Source organism: Lissotriton vulgaris, chromosome 2_1 (genome assembly GCF_964263255.1).
Source record: "Lissotriton vulgaris chromosome 2_1, aLisVul1.2, whole genome shotgun sequence".
In the NCBI taxonomy this organism is placed as follows: Eukaryota; Metazoa; Chordata; class Amphibia; order Caudata; family Salamandridae; genus Lissotriton; species Lissotriton vulgaris.
In genome coordinates this window covers 924,174,486-924,197,770 of record NC_141687.1, presented here as the reverse complement: position 1 = coordinate 924,197,770, position 23,285 = coordinate 924,174,486, and the positions used below count along the sequence as shown (strand labels likewise).

At 44.8% G+C, this 23,285-nt stretch overlaps 1 protein-coding gene across 1 annotated transcript in view; it reads left to right on the top strand.

Moving 5' to 3' along the window:
• Positions 1-23,285, top strand: part of AIRIM (AFG2 interacting ribosome maturation factor) — a 197,862-nt gene that overhangs the window by 138,651 nt on the left and 35,926 nt on the right. Inside the window, exon 4 of the mRNA XM_086956451.1 lies at positions 2,945-3,124. Within this exon, the coding sequence (XP_086812577.1) occupies positions 2,945-3,124 (180 nt within the window). The remainder of the gene's footprint in view (positions 1-2,944; positions 3,125-23,285) is intronic.

The following is a 23,285-nucleotide window of genomic DNA, read 5'->3' as shown; positions in this document are numbered from 1 at the left end:
ATGATTCAGCATACAGGAACGTCTGAGTTTTCTTCTTTATACGAAGAAAATTGGTGTGCATATTGTTGGGTTACCGGTAATCTGTTTTAGACCGCCATGCACTACCGGATTTTGATGTTGAAATATCTCTCTCTCTCTCTCTCTCTCTCTCTCTCTCTCTCTCTCTCTCTCTCTCTCTCTCTCTCTCTCTCTCTCTCTCTCTCTCTCTCTCTCTCTCTCTATATATATATATATATATATATATATATATATATATATATATATATATATATATATATATATATATATACAGATACTTAATTACACATGCATGTATAATTAAGTATCCGCATGTAGTTCTGTATATATATTTATATATATATACACACACAGCCACTCACTCCTACACACTGACAGCCATCTCTTCATAATTGCGGGGATAAGTAAAAGGGGAAAACACACCCACTTCCCTCTATCAATCAAGCCCTTTTCCTATATTCCACATTTCTCTACAATTATTATAAAACATGGCTAAACGTGTAGGGATGAGTGACGTTATGTTAATCTTTTCAAGTCGCTACATTGGTAGCGTAGTGAACAGTGTTATGACTTTTTATCGAACTGAAAATACTTGTGGTACAATTGATTAGTGAAGTTGAAGGGTTTAGAAGATTTGGATTAAAATTGGATTCAGATTGTCACAATTGTAATACAAACAATACCAAAGGCAAATAATATCAGAGTAAAGAGAATGAAAATATCAAACATTGCAGTTTGTTAGTGAGAATTCTTGCCTACATGCTTTCTCAAATCTGCCGAGCTATGTAAAACTTCCCTGCATACATAGGTACGACCCTCATGATCGGGACGATAGTTTATCAGTGAAAGAGTCTTTGGGAGAGACATATCTTCCAGGCTTATAGATGATCTTCCTTCCAAATACAGTAATATAGTGATTGTGCCTGGTGAGGATGGGATAGTAACCCGTTGCTGGGCGGATCTGCTTGGTTGCTTGTTGCTCTGTGAGACCGCTTAGTATCCCAGTACTAGTCATGACGATTTAGTGGTGACCTATTACTTGGCAGAGTGGCATGACCATCTCATGCCATAGAGAGTTCTTGCAGGAGCTTAGAGTGTAAGCTATTAGTGAAGCACATATATTACTATGGCTGATGGCAATCTTTGTAAATAAGTCTATGTGGATAGTGTTATCCATATAATTACGTTATAAAATATGCACAAAACAAAATAGCTTTCGGCCCTCTCGGGTTAAATACTAAGAGGTATTAAGTACAGGTAATTATTAAGGCACTCCAGAACATAGCATGTCATGCAGAGATGGCATAGTGCATGATTTACTGAGAAACAAAACCCTACTCGGGGGAATGATGGGGAAAAACATTTTGCTCATTACTGAATTATATGTGCCCCCCCCCAGCCAGTTATCCTAAATATTGGAGACTAAAATATACCCTATGTAATTTTATCCTGTACATCCAGTGATCCTGAATTCTTCTTTTTAAATACAACCCCAGTTTTAATTAGTATTGTTTTAGTTACCCCTGGGATTTTATAGGTGATATACTTTCTTAAAACACTATATTGTATGAGATTTTGTGCCTTTTATATTAGATTGTATTTGTCTATATGTGTGTTTTATGATTATTTATGATCGAATAAAGACGGAAATTGAACTGATTTATATTTGAACGCCTTTGTCTACAGTGACACGGTGGGAGAAAACCTATGAGTTCAAATCAAACCCAGAGCAACTGCCAATTGTATAGACTATTTGCAAGTGTTCCGCTCATCACCTTTTGGCGTCTGTTTGATGTAACACCCTACGTGACCAAAGGTATATCCAGGACGTGGGTACACTGTGCCACAGGATCCAAGCTATAGCTTAACGCCGAAACAAATCTGGGGTCAATTGTGTTCCCATCTAGAGGGGGCTTCTCCAGGCATAGTACTGATTTGCATATGGTGGGCCTTTGTCTGGTGCCAGTGGGTGAAAAACAACGGTTTGAAATGATACAGAGAGCAATTGCCAGTGGTTTAGATTGTTTGTTTGCAGGCATTCTTTCCATTACCTTTTTGTATTTTAGGGCCATGTTAAGCCAGCTAAGTGGCCATGTGGACCCTGAGGATGGGTATATCCTAATTTTCCAGCAAATGCACCAGGAATTGGTCCGTGGACCCACACAAGTGATTTGTTTGAAAATATGTTTGTGAACACTTGACAAAGCAAGACTCGAAGACATAAGCCATCCTTTTAATTGATTTTGGTCATATATGATGATTACTAACTCTGTTCATTGTATCAATTTGGATTAATGACTGGAATGCAAACTTTAGAGAAGATATTCAATTCCTAAACAAAAGAGATGTAATAAAAAAAACATAAATGAAAGGAAATTGTGTTAGAGACATAAAAAATATAAATTGGAGAACTTGTCAGGTTATGGTTACCGCTACCATAAAACACTCATGGGTAAACTGAAATGGAAAGAAGCACAAATTTGGGGTCAGTTTAGGGGGATGAGATGCTAGTGACCTTAACAACTAATGTAATTCTTAGTTATTTTTCCCCTCACTCATAATCATCCCTCAACATAAGACTGTTCAATTGTGTCTCTTTCTTTCTCTATCTCTGTCCGGACACAAACAGCCATTAGAGATAAGTCTACATGGTTTGTCACTTTAAATTGAATTTAAAGCTCAGTTGCATTCATAATAAAATCTTAATAATACAGCTGTAGCATAAATCAACACAGGAGGATTGTGCTTGCTAATTATATAGAATCACATTTTGAAAGATGGTGATGCTGCTTCATGCACAACTTCCAATTAAGGATGAACATAAGAACCAAATTTAGAGGAACAGGGAGCAAGTACTCGCCTTGCATGGCTGTCTCTTTACTGAATGTGCGTTTATTACACCTTACCAATCTCTTCTACGACACAGGAATGACTTGCAGAAGGTGCGGGACTCGATCAGTCACCAGGTCTATACGGCTTTCCAGGTGTATGAACAGCAAGCAGATGCAGTGGGTGTCCAAACCTGCCTAGAGGGCTCTGCAGTTCATCCTTCAATAGCTGACATGTTGGAGTGGATTCAAGATATTGAAAATCACTACAGATATGAGTATCCTTCAGGTGTTATGGACACATTCCATTGGGAGAGACTGTTTCTTTGTGAGATAACCAAGAGTGCTTTATTCTGTAATAATCCTTTGAAGGTTTAGATTTCCACACAGTGGAGCATACAAGAACCAGTGGTCCGCTTTTCTGAAGACTAATCTTCCTGCAGATTCCTTGCCAATACACCTTTCCGACTTTAGACAGGACTTGGTTATTTTCCCAGCAATATCTCTCCTGCACAGCCACGAGGCTCCAACCATGGCTCAGTTTCTGGATGTGACATTACCAGGGTATATTAGACCGTTCGTACTAGTATAGTTATTGGCACGCATATTATTGGGACTCATTAGCGTTATCATTCACATGCAGGTTCGGGGCGCTTTGCTTTTTCCTGTCATCGGATAGGTAAGATATGTTATTCAGCTTTTGTTTAGTTGAGGTGCTTTTGTGTATTTTGCGGTTGTTACATTCTAGTCTTGTGTACCATTATATATAGGACGCCAACTCATTTCAGCTTTCAAGGGATTCCTGTTATCAGGAGGGTAAGCTTTAGTATATGTTTTTTTCGAGCATGTTACCAGTGGTCCATAGGCACTCAGATACATGGAGTTTCTTTTTTGTTCCCTGTTTTAGAACTCGTGATACATATTGTTAATTGGTTTCTAGATACGATACCAGCAGGTAATGTTCTGGTCTGTTTTTTATCTTCACGTGGCATTTATGTTTCATCCTTTTTAATCACCGGCATGATTATGAGATGATTTTTCAATTACTTGGGACATCAGTTTAGCATTATGTGGCAATCTTTCCCCTTACGCTATCATACTCTCATTATTTGAGTACACTGGCCTCTTTTCTCTATATTTTTTTTATTGCATGCATTGAGCATGACACATGGCACAATCTTTGCTTTAGCATGAGCACTTCGGCACCAACGTGTTGAGTTATCTTGTATTTCTTCACCTTAAGTACATGGTTTCTGACCACATGTAAGACCTCTTCAGTGTGTGCATGTTAGATATTGAGATATCCTCCAATGTGTATATAGAATTCATATCACAGTGATGCTTATTTATTTGTCCACAGATGTGTCCCCTGAGGAAGGGACCTCGGAGTCCCGAAATGCATCGGGCTGATTTTTAATACATCTGCGCATTATACTTTCATGAATGTTAAGACTAATGTTATTTTTGTGACTGACGAATTCAATTTGTTTTCGAAAGTTATGTTAATTCAGGTGGAAACGATATCCACATATATTTTGTGACTACTAGCTTTACATTTGTATGTTCAAATACATGGTTAACACAAAATCGACAAGAGTATTCACAGTGTACTTTATGCATATGAATCAATATGAACAGATGAATGTTTGATTTATTTCGTATTTCGGCAACTGCCATTGGGATTGTGCTATCCACACTGGGATTAGTTCCCGGTTTTCCCCTCTAGTATTATTTTCCTGTATGGTCAATACAGGTAGTGGGTTAGCACCCTTCGTTCTATATATTTAGTAGAGATTAGATAGATTACTAATATTTATTAGCAGTGCGTCTCCTGTTTCCTCATTTTTGATTCAGTTTCTGGATGTGACATTACTAGGGTATATTAGACAACAATGGGCAGACTGCTCCGGTTTTTCCGTGTCTCATTAACGCAGTCAGGAGCTCCCGTTTGGTGTCTTATCAGCAGAATTCTCAGCTTTTGACAGTGACTAGGTCAAATGTCTCCTCAGAGAGCCTAAGGCTTCAAGCATTGCAAACAACGCAGCAAGAAGATGTCCCATTCGGATCCTCACACTGGCAGTATGTGGTTTCAGGACATGAAATTTTCCAGACACGGTTTTTAGGAATGTATGAAAGACGTCGCCTCCTGGATGAGCAACAGCTGCCTAAAGCTCAACTCAGAAAACGGAAGTCCTCGTTCTCGGATCCACCCCCTCAGCCTGGGACAACACCTGGTGGCCCACCACCCTCTGCAAACCTTGCACACCCACAGACCATGTGCACAACCTCGGCATCATACTCTACTCCTCCCCCACCGTGCACCGACAGATCAACGCTGTATCCTCCACATGCTTCAACACCCTCTGCATCCTCCACAAGACCTTCAAATACCCCCCCGAATACAGAAGGATCATCACCCACACACTCCTAACCTGCAGACTGGACTACAAGAACGCCCTCTATGCTGGAATAAACAAATCTGTACTTCTCAATCTCCAGGCAATCCAGATAGCCGCAGCTAGACTTGTCCTCGGCATCCCATGACAACACCACATCACCCAACACCTATGAGTACTCCACTGGCTCCCCGTCGAAAAGAGTGACCTCCAAGCTCCTCACCCATGCCTACAAATCTGTCCAGAACATCGGATCCTAATACCTCAACAAAAGAATCTCCTTCTACGCACCCAAGAGAAGCCTCCAATCCGCCGATGTGGCCCTAGCTGAAATCCCACGCATCCGCGGAGTTAGAACATGGAGCCACGCTTACTCCTACATCGCAGCCAAAAACTGGAACCAACTCCCACTCAGCCTCAGACAAACCCCCACTCTGCAAGTTTTCAGAAAGCCTCGAATCATGGCTCTTCGGATTGTAGTGTAGTTCCTATAGTACCCATGCAGGACCTGCACGTTTGGATAACATAAACTGTGGGATTGGTGGCAGACTGGTTCTGTACAGCCCCACAGAGAAATGTTAACCTGTTTGTATGTAAGCTAGCTCATGGTGCCACTAGTGTCTCCTCTTATCGGGGAGAGATTAGTTTTCTGGCAACCTTAGAACACGACAACCCTGATCCCTCAAGATCGTGGAAACAATGTACTACTTTTCGCTCAGTCACTCATGTTCATTTAGTTTATCTCAGAGGTTCCCAGAATAAAAAGTCTGGGCGTTTCAATAAGGATTTATTGAACAATTGTTATTCTCGTGTAAAATATATGAGCTGCAACAACCATTAGACAGTAGCAGAGATATATGATTAGCAGTATTATGAATAAAGAAGGATAGTACAGTTCTACCATTCTGCAATAAGCATGAATAAATACATGAATATAAGATGCATGATAAAAGTCTGCATACTCCTACGATGCCTATCTAGATGTACCTAAGTGTACCTAGCATGTGAGTAAGTGTGTAACCAAGAATCACTCTTGGTTTTAGTGGAAATGTGAGAATGTAGGAGCCCCTCTTCGTCTAGAGTTGGACACCCTGCAAGGGATGTTTAGACTGCGGTCAGCTAGAGCGTCTGCATGCAGGAGCCTCAGCGTCTCTGGCCAGTGTTTTGGCCTGGAAGTCTCGGTTCCCTCTACCTTATCTTGGCAAGATGTGGTGTATTTATACCCGAAAGCATCTAGGACTTCTTTGTCCCTTGTATGCTTTGTGTGGGTCATTGTTGGACTGAGGAAGACGTAAGGGATGAACCTTGTACATAGATATCATGCAGGTGATGTAGTTTCTGCTTCGTTTCCAAGAACGCTCATGAATGCTCATACATAATGTATGATCCCATCGTAATAGGAGGCCTTTGTTTAGGGAAAAACCCTCCTTCTACACCCAGAACTGAAACTAGATAAGGTTCACTCCTCAGAGCTCGTTATTTTGTAGTGTAGGGAACTAATGTAGGTGAAAGATCATGCCTATATAAGGGCATCTAGAATCATGCCTATATTAGGACATCTACAGTCATGCCTGTATTAGGGCCTCAATATAAAACATAACAGGATGAGACGAAGCTGCGCAAAGCCCCCCCAGCGCCTTGAGACCCTCGCAGGTGAGTAGTGCAATTCACAAATCCCTGATTGATTGAAGCTACAGCCTGTGACTTTTGCAGGGGTCTAGTAGTATTTAGCTAATGCCATCAGGTAAATACCCACAGCAACTCCCTTTCCAAAGGTGTATCTCCCTCCCTGGAACGTTCTAACGAACCTTGCACAAGTGAGACCGAAGAAGCGCTATGGGAAGGAGAAATCCTTTTCTTCTTCAAGAAGAGTTCTCTTTGCAGGGCCCAGTCAGATTCACAAAGCCATCTGCTGGCACCAAACTGTTACTCAACTTAGGGAGAACAATTGATGCCTTAGAAATTGAAGCTAGAGTTCTATGGTTATGTGCCAACCCTGTACTTGTTGACGCTTTCAGGTAAGCGGTGATCAATTGCCCTCTACCTCTGGGCCACTCCCCAAAGGTTCTGTTTCTTGGTGTTTGGCAACTGCGAGGGCTGATCCAGTGCATCCTGACACTTTCAGGGGCTCCGGTTCCAGTATCAAACGTGAAGCCAAAACTGGCCATGGCACTATCCCACATTTGTTTGGGGCCTGCATTGGCAATGCACTGGAAGTCTGTGCTTATGCTGCCCATGAAGTTTGCTCCTGGCTCCAAGTCTCCATACTTTTTGTCCTACCACCTGTCATATACGAGACTAGGGCTTTATATGTTGTCTTCAAAGCAGAACCCAGACTCTGGTCCTACTGCCACTCCAGAAAGAGTTTGTGGCCTAAAACACACAGTAAATGCCTCCTGCCTTTTGAGCAGCATGTGCATGCTTTATGGAAACTGGCAAAGCTCCCAGCCAGAGCACCTGAAAACGTTGTTCTTAGACCTGGTGAGTGATGGACTGGAAGGATCTCAACAGATTCTGAAACGTGGCTTTGAGTCTCCAGACTAAGTGGCCCAGTCTGTGGTTGCACTGTCATTCTATGAAAGCGTGCTTGTATGTTCCCCCTAGATTTGTGGGAGATGTGCAGGCTACACTTATGAAAAAACCTTTGACTGAGAACTTCTTTGCATGGCACTGGTGCACAAACATGCCTGGTGATAGATGACTATTGCCCATGACCTAGGCTTTACCATCAACCTTCAAAAGACTGATTTCACTCCCACATAAAGATTGACTGATATTGGAAAGCCCCACATGATCGTGAAAAGGCCATTTGTTTTCATTTTTGCTCCCCAGCACCGGGGAGTTTGGGTGTGTTCTCTCTATTTCCCATTCCCCCAATTCACCACCACCACCTTCTCTCTTCGTATAAGGCCAGAGGATCAGGGTACTCCCACGTTTGTTATTTTAATCTTAACTTTGGGACCATGTCTGAAAGTTCTGTAATTGCAGTGAGAACATTTCTTGCATGTTCCGGCTAGACAATCAGATCGCTCACACCCGTGGGACTGTGAGTCAATTGGAGGGGGAGCTCTTGAGACTAACCAGATCTCTCCAGTTTTTGAAGTTATGGTCCCTCTGGACTCCTGCGGGGTCAACTATCAATATATCTTTGCACTTTGAACATTAATTTCTCAAAAACTACTGAACAGATTTGTACCAAATCACAAAAAACATGCTTTCTGGGTAAGGATCACATTTTCTGCCAGATTTGGTGCAATTCTTTTCAACAGTTTTCTCTATATCATTGTCTAATGTTTACTATAGAAAATGCATGGGTAAAAATGTTTTGGGACCCGCCTTTGACTTCTCACCCTGAAACTTTTCAAGAAGGATCTGAGGTGTTTTTTAGTGTCGTTTTTGTAGGGAAAGATTTATGAAGATTTGTCAAACAGTGCCAAAGTTATTAGCCATAGAAACAAGCATTAGCAAAGCCAATAGGTTTCGTCTTTATTATATTCTTTGGTGCTGTAGTTATTGTAATGTGTTTGAATGTATGTGACAAGGGTATGCCAGAAAACTGATAGGAGTTCATTTAACTTTGGTCTTTTACTTTAACTAGAAACAATTTGATATGGATCTACAGTTCATGAAGCAATGCAGTAGGCATGATAAGGAAAAAAGGAGTAGTTGCTTGTGTTAGCAAAAGAAGCATGGTTGGAAAATGTTGCAATTCAGACATTTAAAGAGGCACTAAATGTTCATGTTCTTCAGAAAATACCTATCAAATGCTTTTTAGTCAGTTCATCTCACATCTCAGTATTGTTGTAGGTTGCAATGCATGACGGCTATGTGTTAATGCAGCAGTTGACCTTGGTCTGAGACTATAGATCCTCTTCTAGAACTTAAAATCTGCATTGCTAAAACACCAGGAATCTAGTTGGCACACAACACTTGTTTTCCCAAAGCAGATTTCGCAAAAAACCTTTGTGTGGCATCTTAATCACAGGTATACTTACTTTAAGCATGTACCTTTAAGCTTGAGCTGCTGTGTTCGGAACTTTAAATAACCAAGTTTGAATCCTGATGTCCTCTCAACATCCTGTGAGTCTCTGAAAATCAATTAATCTCATTTGCCTTAAAGGAAATAAATCTGACCTTTTGTAATGTATCTGGTGCTCATGTAAAGCGCTCCAACGCCCTTAGCCGAGTGCGCGCTATATATTAAACTGGCAGAAAAAATACATAGTTGTTTATTATTATCAAGAGCTGTATGTGTTTGTAGTGGAGTATAGTAGTAACTCAGGAGGCAGATATTGTACAGCCCAGTAATTACTATGCATCTCATTGCTATTGGGCTAGACAGAGGGCTCTCTGTCCAAGTCTTTAATGAATGTTAAATGTAGTAGATGATATCTAGAAGATGCTGCGAGCACTCACATGCACTGCCCCTTGATATACACGCCTGTGTCTGCACACGAAAAGGCTAATCACCTTGCTGGTAATTTTAACATTTGGTAGCTTATGTGTTGCAATTGCATGCATAGTGATTTGATGCATGTCTTTGGTGCACACAGCTTTTGGTGTGGGACACAGAGATCATTAACACAGAGATCCGTAAATGCTGCACATGCTGAACAAAATTAGAGGTAACAATATTTGTAGCATCTTTTTTGATGAGCAGAGTGTGCCCTAGGGGAATCGTGAAGTACTCTTTTGGCTTTGAGGTAAAAGGTTTGAATATATTTTACATGCCAGCTGGCTATGCCAGCTTTGGAAATGGTCTGTACCTTGTGAGGTTTAGTGAATGAAACTAATTGTTGTCTCTACCACGGAATAGTTTAGTCCTGTCTATGTAGAACATAAGGGACAGATGTAAAATACCTCTAGGAGAAGGCACGGGCACCGACAATGTGCCCCGATGTGCCCCTCCCACCAGGGACTCTAAGCAAGAAATGCCCCCATCGTTGGAACGGCCCCCAACAGCGGTACCGCTCAGGAAATATGCACAATACTGTGCCTCGATCAGCACAACCACTGGACAAGGGAGAATCACCCACTCAACAGATCTGCTCTTCCCATGGCAGCTCAGCAATACGCAGGACTTTCTCCTCACTACGAGAGCCCTGCTGATCAGCGCCGGCATTGCTCCTGTCTGCGGGGCTTCCCTTGCTCACGGTAGCCCCGCACTGCCATCGGCGGCCTTGGTCGCCTCACCTCGCTTTTTCCGGGCCCCCTCCTGGGACACGGGACTTCGATGTGGAGCCCGCGAGGCTCTCCTCGCTTTTTCCGGGCCCCCTCCTGGGACACGGGACTTTGATGTGGAGCCCGCGAGGTTCCACTTCTGGCTTCCGGCCCGCCCACAACCAGGCAATGGTGCCTGTCTTCCGGGTAGCAATCAGCCGCTGCCCGGCAGTTTCTTTTGGCGGCTTCTGCTTCTCGGCCGTGATGCGGGATGGGCACCCGCTGTTCAAAATAGCAGTAGAGCGTGATGAGCACCCACAAATAACTCAAAACGCGGCCAAAATAAACATTAAGCGGGGTGGGCACCTGCTCACCAGGTATCACAGGGGAATCCCTACGATGGGGCATCCCTCTAAAAGGAGGCTGCAGCTCAGCGTTGCGCAACCCTCACTCCTTTTCTGTCTTGGAGAAAATAAAGAAATAAAGCACAAAGATCAAAAGGTTCTAAAAGCCCCAACAAGCCCTGCAAAAAGCATGAGTCCAAGCAAAAGTTCCTTTAGGGATCAAGGGGTCAATGCTGGGCCCAGGGAGGCAAGCCCTCATTGTGGTTCTTCCTGGGTCCCAGCAGCAGCAAGCCCCCCAGCACGTCAGGAACAGCACACCAGCATAGAACATGGGGTCACAACCCCTATATTTATATTACACCATCTCTTTGTCTGCAGCACAGTGCATGGGGGAACCAAATGCAACTGGTTCAGGGGGGATTTGGAGCACTTTGTTTTCCAAGCTCCTCTTCCCCTTTGTCAGGTGGAGGCTAGGTGATCAGACACACCACAGGGAGCGGAGCCAGCATTGTACAGGCTGGGCACAGTCCTATTCAGGGTCAGGGGATTACTCCTCCCACTACTCCCAATGCAGTTGTCCCATTCAGCCTAGTGCTGACTCACCCTGCCCCTCCTGGAGCCACACACACCTCCCAGCCCCTGTCACTCACAAGCCAGACATGCAATTCACATCAGGCAGGCAGATACATAGCACAAAGAAATGCAAACTTCCAAAAGTGGTATTTCCCAACTAGTCATGATAAATCTGCACACACCATTGCGCAGCATTTATTATTACAATTCGAAATATACTAAACTCGACTGCTCCACCCTTCTCAGGAATTACCACTGAAACACTGATCAGGGAATCCCCAGTGCATCCCTATGGGAGGGCAGGCCAATCTCACCAATGTAACACAGAGAGCGCACACACTTTACACTGGACAGCAGTGCTAAAGTGCCCAGAAGTCTAAAACCACCAACACCATGTCAGAAATAAGGTAGGGAGAAAGACAAAAAGTTTAGGGATGAACCTGCCAAAAGGGCCAAGTCCAACAATCTGTATAGCATAAACAACCTGTATGGACTACATAAGTCTAACTGTGCAGCCTATGTTAAGGGTTGAAAATGCCCTGTGTACATTGCATTTTCCTTTAAAAACCCTCTTACCAGACTCCACTATTTCAGTAAATCAGAAAAAGAGAGCATAAGGTTAAAAAACAATGCCTTTATTGAAGGGAAAACTGCAAGGAAGTGCAAAATGCATTGTTAGCCTATAGGCTGCATTGAAAATATAACAAGTGAATTCTGGCACCGTGCCTTTAAGACCTCCTGTATCCCGTCATTGTGAACACTGTAAGAAACTTTCCAGAAGAACTCTTAGAGAATATCCGACTTCATGGTCTTAAAGAAAGGAAAAAATATTCAGGACTCTCGAGCTTCTTCCAAGGCTTTCTCTCTGCAGAATCTCCTTCCAGAGGCCGATCAACAAGCAGGCGTGAAAAAAAAGAAAAGATTGGCTTCTAGAGGTAGAAAAATACCAGTTTCTTCTCCATTGGGATCGACATCAAGAGTGCCCCCGACTTCGAGGCATTCTTCGCCTACAATACATTCGAGGACGAAATGATAAAAACCGACGTTGAGAGAGACTCTACTTCTTCACCGTCGATAGAGACCTTGCTGGAGTAGTCGAAACCCATGTCGTCAAGAGTCCAATCATCCTCAAATAAAGACAAGTCTCCGTCAATGGCGTCCAGGCAGGTATACGCTCTGTTGAAGGTCGATTTTTACACTTGACATTGAAGCATATTTTGACAGAGACTACGACACTGGTTCCCTCCACCGCTCAACGTCGAAACACACTTTCCCAGGGGAGCCCCCATTGTTGGCAACCAGGCATCGCTCGACTTTGAGGCAGACTTCTCCGTTATCGGCAACATGGCGCTGACTGATATCGAGGTACAAGTCTCCGTATACTGCAACCAGGCGCATTTCGACATTGAAACACAAATCTCTGTTGACGGCAACCAGGTGCCTCTTATTGTCGAGACACACATCTCCATCGGCGGCACCCAGTCGCCGCTTGACGTCAAGGCAGATGTCTCTGCTAGCGGCCCACCTGGCATCGAGACACAGAGCATTTCGTCCATGATGACAAGGCACCGGTCAACATCGAGACAGACAGAGCTTACGCAGCCTCTGCAGACGGCAAGGAGAGGCTGTTGTAAATCGAGGCCTGATTCATCACCACCTCTTTGTTCAACATTTAGGTAGCATTCTGCAGCGTATAAGCTTGCACAGCATCATCTGTCCCCTAAACAAAGGTCTTGGAAACGAGTGTCCGCTGCCTCTTTAGGTGCCTCCTCACTCGGAGGCTCCTTTTATCCTTTCTCCACAGTTTCCTGGAGAGTGTACACAACTGGCCTGTTCCACAAATCCCAGACTTGCAATAGTCAAAAACATATTCACCTTCATGGTCTCCCCCAACGATACCGTCTCCTAAACCAACTCCATGAGCCAAGACTCTTCTAGCCCGCCTGGCAGAGCCAAGCTCTCCCAAGTCCCCAACAAGATCCAGGGTACCTAAAAAAATCACTCCTCAATGCAGAACTTGCTCAAGAACAAGGAATAGATCTCAACGCAGGGCCAGAACATGATCCCCAATGCCAGCCTAAGATCTTGGAGTTTGCACTCACTCCACCGGGCATGTAGATCCCCATCATGGCCTACATCCACTAATCATCGAAGAGGGACTATTCGCTGACACTCACGGACACTCCACAAGTGAGAGTATCTCCCATTGATGATATCAACACATTCAATGAGGTATTGGTCAGGTTAGCGACCAAGTTGAACATTGATATTCCAGTGCCCCCTGCAACCTCATTTGTCATTTTTGAGACCGTAGCTTATTGGGTTCCAGGTTTCCTCCAACCAGTTATGGATTTGTTTTTACTCCAGCCTCACTTTGTGCAGCTCCACCAAGGATTTTAAAGAAATATAAGGCTCAAGATCAAGATCCTTTATTTCTTAGAACTGATCCTCCACCAGAGTCGGTCATTATAGCTGCTGTCAGCATAATCATCAAACCCGCCTAACACGGGTAGTAAGCTCAAAGATTCCTTGGGCAGGAAAATGTGTGGCGCCTCTTCCTCATTCAAGAAGGTAAGCGCAGCAGCATTACTGGTATACTTCAATAGATCACTCTGGGTCTCCTTCGCCAGATTCTCAGAAAAGCTCCCCAGAGAAGATCTACAGAACTTCGATGAGATCCCTCAAGAAGGAGGTCTGGTTGCTAACTAAATATTTAGCACAGCTGCAGACGGCTCTGACCTGGCAGCCCACAGCTATTCGCATGGGATATGTGTGAGATGCTCATCATGGCTTCGCCTGATTGGCCTTAAGCCAGAAGCGCAGCAGCGCATTATGAACCTTCCTTTCACGGGCAATTCACTTTTTAGATCACATACAGATGATGAAATGGCGAAAAGGAAGCCTGAATTGGACACACTCCAGGCCGTGGGCCTGGAAAAGAAAAAAGAATGCCGTAGAAGGTACAGGCCTTATGACAAGCATCCTGTCCATCAGAGGGTTTAAACTCCGAGGGGAGTGGGAGTGTATTCTCAACCTTTTCTGTTAAAGAAAAAAGTCCCCAATAGAGGCTACAGAAAGGAGAAATTCAGAATGCTGGCTCTCTATCAGATTTACCCATAACTCCATCCTGGGTACTGGATATAATCTAGCGGCCTTCAGGATGCGTACTTCCACATCCCATTCGCCAGAAAGCATAGGAAGTTCCTCAGGTTCAAAGTGGCATCCAAGCATTACAAATCAAATGCAAGGTGCTGCCATTTGGCCTGAAAATCAGCTCCTTGCACATTTTCCAAGTGCATAGTGGTCGTAGCAGCAGCCCTACGAAAGAAAAGCATATTAATCTACCCAAATCTAGATGACTGGCTGGTGAAAAGTTCCTCTCCAGATCAAGCAAAAGAACATTACAATGTTTGCCTTGAGACCCTCCAACCTTAAGTCTTCATGTCAGCACAAAAAACCCATCCAGATTCTTACCCAAAGGCTGCACTACCTAAGGGCGATCCTGGGCACAAAAATCTCCAAAGTGTGTCCTTTCGGGGAGAGACTATTCTCTATTGTTCAGAAGAGTTCAACCCTTTTACAAACTCCGCACCCAACAGCCGGACAGATGGCTTTGCTGCTGAGGTCAATGGATAGTCCTGGTACTCAATGCCAGACTACACATGAGGCTGCTCAACAGAATCACGAGAATTCATGCAACCAGTACTCAGACCACTGGGACAATAGGCTCACCCTGTCGCAAGTGCTGAAGAGTTTTTTGCTGTGGTTGATTCAACCAAAAAATCTACTCATCAGTGCCCCTTTATACCAGAACACTCCCAAGCAAACAGTCATTACAGATGGGTCTCTCCAGGACTGGGGAGCTCACTTAGGCACCCAACAGACACCAAAGCCTGTGGTCGGTGAAGGAACAACTTTATCATATCAACATGCTGGATCTGTTAATCTAGTCACTAAATCTTTTCATCCCTCGGTCCAAACCGACAAGCTCTTGATACAAATGGACAACACAACCACAATAAACTAGCAAGGGGGCACTCAATCTTGCCCCCCTAACCCTGGAAGCACAGGCTATCTGGAATTGGCTCATAGCAAGGAAGTTGATAATCTCTGCTGTTCATCTGCCAGGAGCCCACAACACACAAGCAGACTCTCTCATCTGAAACTCAGCCGACACGTATGACTGGATACTGCACAACAACATCCTGCAAGACATTTTTCAAGAAGGAGGGCATTTTCAGATCAACCTGTTTGCAGAAGAAAGCAACAAAAAATGCCCAGACTTTGCATCCAGGTTCTACCAACTAGGAATGCCCCTTTGATCGACTGTTCCAGCACATTTCTGTATGCATTTCGTCCCATTCCCTTGATACCAACAGTCATCAACAAACTGTACTGACCCAGGACCAGAATGATCCTAATACCTGCGGAATGGCCTCACCAATGGTGGTACCCAGATCTCCTCCACCGGCCGAAGGACCACACAGGAAACAGCCATGCACACGGGATCTTCTTCACAAGTTATGCAGGAAGATATTCCACCCCATCCTTCTCTCCTGAGCTTGACAGCATGGCTCCTGAATTCCTACAGTACAGACACTCAAACCAATGGAAGAGATTTTATATGTTGTGTGTTCAAAATCATTACCATCCAATATCGGGGCATTCGAATGTCATATTGTCTTACCTTCTCCATTTAGCAAAGTCTGGCCTGCAATTTTCATCCATTAAGGTACATTTTGCAGCCATAACAGCTTACCGAAAGTCCCTTACACAATGGTCATTCTTTCGAATTTCTGTTGTGAAGGACTTCTTAGAGGAATTGAAGAAGATGTTCCCACTAGTACACTCTGATTCTCCTCGTTGGGAACTTAATGTGGTTCTTTCAAAGCTCATGTGTCCCCCCATTCGAACCCATACATAAGGCAACCCTACAACATCTTACCTGGAAAACTACTATTCTAGTAGCTTTCACTTCAGCACGCACAGTCAGCGAGATGCAGTCTCTCTGCTCCAAAGTGTCATACACTGTGTTCCATGCTGTGTTCATTACCTTGTCTCCTAGGTTTTTTTTGCATCCCCCAGCGCCAAGAAACTGCCAAGTATACGTTTGTTTAATAAATGTTTTTAAATTCAAATTCCAGAGTGGTGATGAGGACTCATCGCAGTTTCCTCCCCCAAAGTAGTGTCTGAGTTCCACATTAACCAAACAATTTCTCTACCTACATTCTTTCCAAACCCTTCCACTCCAGCGAAAGGACGTTGCACTCTTTAGTTGTTAAACGAGTTTTAAAATTCTATTTCGATAAAACTAAAACCATCAGACGGACGGACCATCTGTTAGTTACGACCCAATGAGGACAGGCCTCGCCTATACTACATTTCTAGATCAATAGTTTCTTGTATTCTATTTTCTTATCAATTGGTCAACAAATAGTGGACTGTCAGACACACTACACGGCAGCAACAGCATCACTACTTAGGAATGTCCCCATCTCGAAAATATGGAAAGCTTCTTGTTGGAGATCTGTGCATAATTACACAAGGCACTACTGTCTGGAATCCTGCACTAAGGTGGACACCCAAGTAGGGCAGGCCTCCTTAATAAACCTATTTCAGTGATGATGCCTACTGCTTTTATTATTCCTGACTTGTCCGCGCAGGTATGGGATGGACTTGCTACTCTACTCTAATCTAATGCTTATGACTATTGATGAGGATCCCCTGGAAGGGAAGGATTAGCTACTCACATGTAATCCTAGTTCTCTTCCAGGGAAATCCTCACCAAAGTCTTAAGCAACCCATCCGCCTCTCCGGTCGAGTCTTGCATACAGCAGTTCATACACATCAATGTATTCTGTTTATTCATGTCACTGTAAAAAAGAATTTACCTGTCACCTTTGGAGCATGATGGGATACAGGAGGTCCTGTAGGTCTTAAAGGCACGGTTCCAGAATTCACTTGTTATGTTTTTAATGCAGCCTATTGGATCGCAATGCATTTAGCATTTCCTTTCAGTTTTCTCTTCCAAAAAGACTGTGTTTTTGAACCTTATGCTCTCTCTTTATGATTTACAGAAATGCTTGAGTCTGGTAAGAGGTTTAATAAAGGGAAATTCAGTGTACATAGGGCATTTTTAGCCCTTAACCTAGGCTGCATAGTTATATGTGTAATTAATTAAGAACTACGTACATGTTTATTATGCTGTATATTATATTTAACATGTGTTCTGGGTCTCCGCACGTAGTGGGAATATTCTAATGCTTATAACTTTGATGAGGTTTCCCCTCGAAGAAAATTAGGATTACAGGTAAGTAACTAATCCTTCCTGTATTAGCCGAGCATTGCTATGTATAAATGTTGTTTGTTTGCTGGGTTGGCACACACATGCTATCTGCGACATAGCCAGCGAATTCCAGTAAGTCGAATTCCAAGTACAAGCATAAGAGAGCGAATCAGGACTCGACTCCATTCCGCCACTTTGACTGTGAATAGAAAGAGCAAGGGCTTATTGATGTCACTCACACCTTTTTGAGGTCTCCGATCATGGAATTGATTCCTCAACTGGTCCTGATGCACCCTGAATTTCCTAGCCTTTTGTAAATCCTGCAGCAGAGGGAGGCCTTCAAGGTGGCCATGTTGCAAATTTTCGGTGCACTTCTAGGTTCCTCTAGTCTAGTGCATGTTCCGGCAATATGGAACTGCAGGGGCCTCCAACTGGGTTATCACCACTGGACCCATTCCCAGCCTGGTCTGTCCCTTGGGGACCAGGTACCTGGCCTTTACTGACACTGGTACAGACTTCTGCTGTGGCCCAAGATCTATATCGGTCCTCCTTACTCGACTGATATATTACTAGCGGTGCAAGAGGAGTATCCTGTGCCAATGCCAATATTATACCCCAAACTGGGTTGTTTCAGACCCAACTGATGTTAAGCTATGAAATCACAAAAGCACAAAGTTGTCATGCACCTTGTCTGTAACCCAGTGACTCCCACGACTCTCCTACCAGCAGAAGTGCCATTATCCTTTTGGTTCTAACTCTGTTTCTATGCCAGAGCAGGGACGTCCCAGGATGTTAATGATTATTTTCTCTCCCATCACTGTACCAATGATTCCTTTTTAATTGATTTGCAGAATGCAAGGGGGCTTTTCTCCTCTCGTTAAATAGAGCTTGACTTGCCACTTGGGCATCAATGGGAAAACAGTGCCTCATTCACAATTATGATCTGGAGGGAAGCCAATGCACTAGGCTACTTTCAGTTGAGACCACAAAATATGGTCTAATTCAGGTTTTACATCCTGTGCCAGCTACATCTGAGTCTGCTTCCTTTTAACGATGGCCTCACTGATACTTTTTTGGCCTCTTGGTCCAAGGCTTGTTCTTGCCGGCCTGTGAATAAGGAGGTCGCCATATACGTCACACACCAGTGCCTGGGGAACTGGATTTTCTCACCAAGCACCCTACTCCAGGGAGTCTTATTGTACCGATGGACCTCGACCAGTAATGGGAATCCCAACTCATTTCCAAACCCTCCTTTGGATAGGGAATCCAGAAGGATTGGGGTGTTAGCAAGAACATGTTATCTTCCACCACTGTAACATTGTGATAAGTAAAGGCTGTTTGTTTGCTGGGTTGTTACACTCATACTTTGTAGGGCATGGCCAGCTAGATCTTGCTGGCAGTACCAGAATATCTTAGTACCTTTTTGGTTATGCTGTTTCCTGATGGACAAAACACAGCCAAAATTATTTGCTCACGTCTGAATACTACAGATTACCTGGGGAGAGCAGTAGGTACTACTGTCGTACTTCGTCACCACATGTGGATATGTTCCAAAGGATTTCCCGGTGATGTACAGGCCTCCCTCATCGATGTGCTCTTCAAAGGGTCCTGCTGTATCAATGAGAAGACATTTTCTACGTTGGGACACTTTAAGGGCAGTAGAGCTACCACACACTCTTTGAGACTATTGACTCCTGCTAGACAGTTCCTGCCTCAACTGAGCATGTTTGGGGGATATTCAAGAGGGCTGGCATATGTACCGACATATAAGATGGCTTTCCGAATCAGCACAGTAGATAGCCCAGTCCCATTGAACCTGTGGATGGGGTTTGGCAGTCAGTATGCAGACCTGCAAGTCACCCCTACAGCAGGCCTTACACCTCTAAGGGATGGTTCAGCATACTACATGTGTGGATATATCTGCATGTCAGATTTGCCCCTGTGATGTCTAAGTCGATTCTTCGATATTACAAGTGAACAGGGGAGCCATTACATGTGTTGGACACTGGTGTTTACGAGTACCCCAGCTATATGACGGCTTCACTGAAACCAGAGATGTTTGATGTCAAACATCTCATATTAATACTCCCACACTGACTCTAGTGATGGATTTATTAATACATGCACCCAAAGGGCACCTTAGAGGTGTCCCCTGAAACCATACCGACTACCTTTGTACTGCTGACTGGTGCAGACCAGTCTGCCACCATAGACCGGTTTCTAACTCTCTATAGGCGAGGGCCCATGCTCTTTGAGGTCTGAAACAATGTCTACTCCTGCCGGAGGTGTTCTCGCCTCCTCCAAGCAGGATGGACAAGTAATCATCATAATAAGGCAGGAGGCTTCAAAGGCCTATATGACACAAGCCTACCCCAGACAAGGGAAATGCCACCCCCTGCCCAGGCCCATTTGGCTCCAGGACAGGCAGGAAAGTAGGCTAGTCAGGAGGCATTTTTCGCTCTCAAGCTAGTATCACCTTTAAGGTGGGCTACCTGAAGGGAACACAACTTTTATAATTCGACCATCTTAGTTTTGGCATAATTAGGCTCTCTGTGTCAGGGTTATGCATACTCTGAACGGATAGTGGTCATTTAGCGGGTGTAGACACCCTGAAGGTAAGTAGCCCATTGGCTACTACTTGTCACTCCCTGTAACACTCCTAAATTGAGTATTTAGGTGGCTCCCTGACACCAGGATCAAGAAGAGCGGGCAAAGAAGAGCCGTAGAAAATGCAAGAACAGAAGACTGACTGTGGACTTTTGGTGCCAAACGCTGCCTGCCTGCACCAAGTCTCGACAATCGCCACCACCGTCTCATCCCACAGCTAACCAGCTTCCAAGAATCCCGGGAGACTGCCAGCCCTTTGCAAATTGCTAGCAATCTCCCTTGAAATAGAGGAGCTACTCCTCTGCAGTCCGCAGGTACCGCAAAGCAAAAATCCAGTTTTTCCGAGTTGCAGCCCACCTGCTAGCCCAACCCTGCAGACCCCCAGGAAGAGGTACCTTTGCTCCTGAAGGTCAGATCTGTCCCCTCACTAAGTGAGAGGATACAAGAACCAACTGGAGACACACAGGATCAATACCTGGGGTACCAGACCCCTTGCAGCAAGTATATACAGTGAGAGTCCAGTCCAGACTCCAATGACACTGAAACCAAGCACTCATTGAGGACCTTCAGAACCGCAGACACCCACTTCCAAAGTGGCCCAGCTATCCTGATTATTGTTCCCTCAACCGGTGAGACTGATTACCGCAAAGCCCTAGAATGCACAGAGCCCAGCCGACTTTTCCACTGTGCACCCGAGTACTGACAACCTGACTGTGCTTTCTTGTTCCCAGGATCCTTGTGACCTTTGGGAGCTCCCAAACTTGACCCCAAGTTCCCCACTGCAGCCTTTTTCTAGGTGCCCCCCTTTCCTTCTACTGGTGTAGTGCACACAGCCACCAACCAGACCAGCACCTCTGCACCTGAATGACCCAGGGCAGGTAACAAGAAAGTTCTGGTGGTACTTTGGACCTTGGCCCCCAAAGAGACCCGAAAGAGACCCCCAGAAACCACCAGTAAATACCTGTATGCTATGTATGCCTTTTCTCGCGATAGGAAGGCATTGCGGGTAAATGAGCATTTAAGTGCCTGTTTTGCAAAATTCTATATTTGAAAAAGTACTTACTTGATAACGAAGTTCTTAGTATCCAAATGTATATACAAATACAACTTATTTTTCTGAATTGGTCTCGGATTTATTATTGAGTGTGTGTCTCATTTATTGCCTCTGAGTACAACAAATGCTTAGCACTACCCTTTGATATGCCTAACTGCTCACCCACACTAGCACAAAAGAGATCATTTGGGATATCATTTGTGCCTCTGTATACCAATTGGGGTTTGCCTGGACTCTCAGCATATTGTACCTCGTTTTGGTCCACTGTATAAAGAGCCAGCACCCTGATCCTTGTCTTTGTCTCAGGATTATTTCCACGGTAATAAAGAGACGAAGGGGCATTGAGAACAGGTGGTCATCTCCTCTTCTGTGGAGTGCTAGCGACTAACAGCCAGATTCTTCAATGTCAAATTCTGCAATTTCTAAATTGCGAGAAAAAGCGAATCGCAATTAAGAAATCGCAGAATGGCATTCATGAATATTTGCAAGAAAAAAAAGCGAATCGCAATCGGCCGCAATCGCCGATTGCAAGAACCCAAAAATCAGTAAATATTCGCAGAATCGGCCGATACCCGTGTAGAAATTGCGATCTCGCAATTACCGAAATCGCAAATTGCGATCTCACTAATTGCGAGATCGCAAAAACGGGAAGTCGCATCCTGAGCACAGTGATGACATCACAACCAGGAAGTAGGCAGGTTCCACCCTCATTCAGCAGTGAGAGCCTGAAGTGGATGCAGCTGTGCCAGAGCTTCCCTCCAGAGTGCCAACAGGAGAAAACCAGGAGACACCCCAGTGGCCAGCATGTCACAGGAAGCTGCAGGTGGAACTTCCAGTGGAAGAAAAAGAAAAAGAAAATTTTCAGAGTAAGAGCTCGAATTTTTGATCGAAGGAGTCTGCAAGGACCACAATCGGCTCTTCGGTAAAGACTCCAGAAGGGTGCCTGAGGCCGATAAAAGGCGGATATGGTTGCGCATCCGCGCAAAAGTGAACTCTCTGGGGGTGACCCAGCGCTCTGTGGACGAGCTCAAAAAACGGTGGTACGACCTGAAAGGGCGGGCAAAGGAGAAGATCGCCGAGAGGCTGGGGGAGCGTGTTGTGACAGGTGGAGGGGAGCCTACTGTCCCACCAAACACACCACTCGAGGACCAAGTGGAGGACACCATAAATCTGCAGGCATGCATGGGTGTGATCCAGCTGGACTACTCCCGACCCACCCAAGACACACAAGGTAAGTGCCATGCGACTGCGACCCCCTGTCCCCTAACAATGTCCATGACTCCAGAGCATTCAATTTAAAACCCCAGTCATGCAGCCAAAGCACACCACTAAAGCGCAATTGCATTGTGGGACATGTAGTCTGACCACAATTACCATCTAGCCCCATAAAGCCAGACATGTTTAGTGAGAGTCAATCCTGCAGCGAGTCAGGGAATGGTAGTCTGCATGCATGTAGGAAGCCTAAATGTGGAAGAAACATGTCACTAATCAACGTCCACTTTACATCACAGGTGGCGCTGAAGTCCCCAGCACAGACAGCGATGCCCTGCTAATTGAGGACATCACAGAGGACACAGAGGGAGACACACATCTATCCCCTCAGCCCGGGCCATCAGGGTAAGCAGCCGCACCAGCGGTCATTCCACCACCTGCCCCTGTGGACAGTGCCACCCCTACGCCAACAGGCGCTGCTGTACCACAGCGTGGCACTCAACCACCAGTGGGGCCTGCAACACCAGCAGCAGTTCGCCGACTAACCCGCCGCCCTGCGGCTGTGAGGAGCCAGTCAAGCGGACTGGTGAGGGAGCAGCGCAATAACAATTCCCGCGCTGGTAGGGGACCAAACGTGCGGCCAGGTGGGCTCTCCATTGAGCGCCGTATGCTACATGTGCATCAAACACAGGCCCGTCATCTTGCGGCTATCCACCTCCAACTTAACAAGACCGCCCGAAATGTAGCACAAATGTCAGACCGCATGGAGAGGATGACAGCTGCCATGGAGGCCAACACACAGGCCAT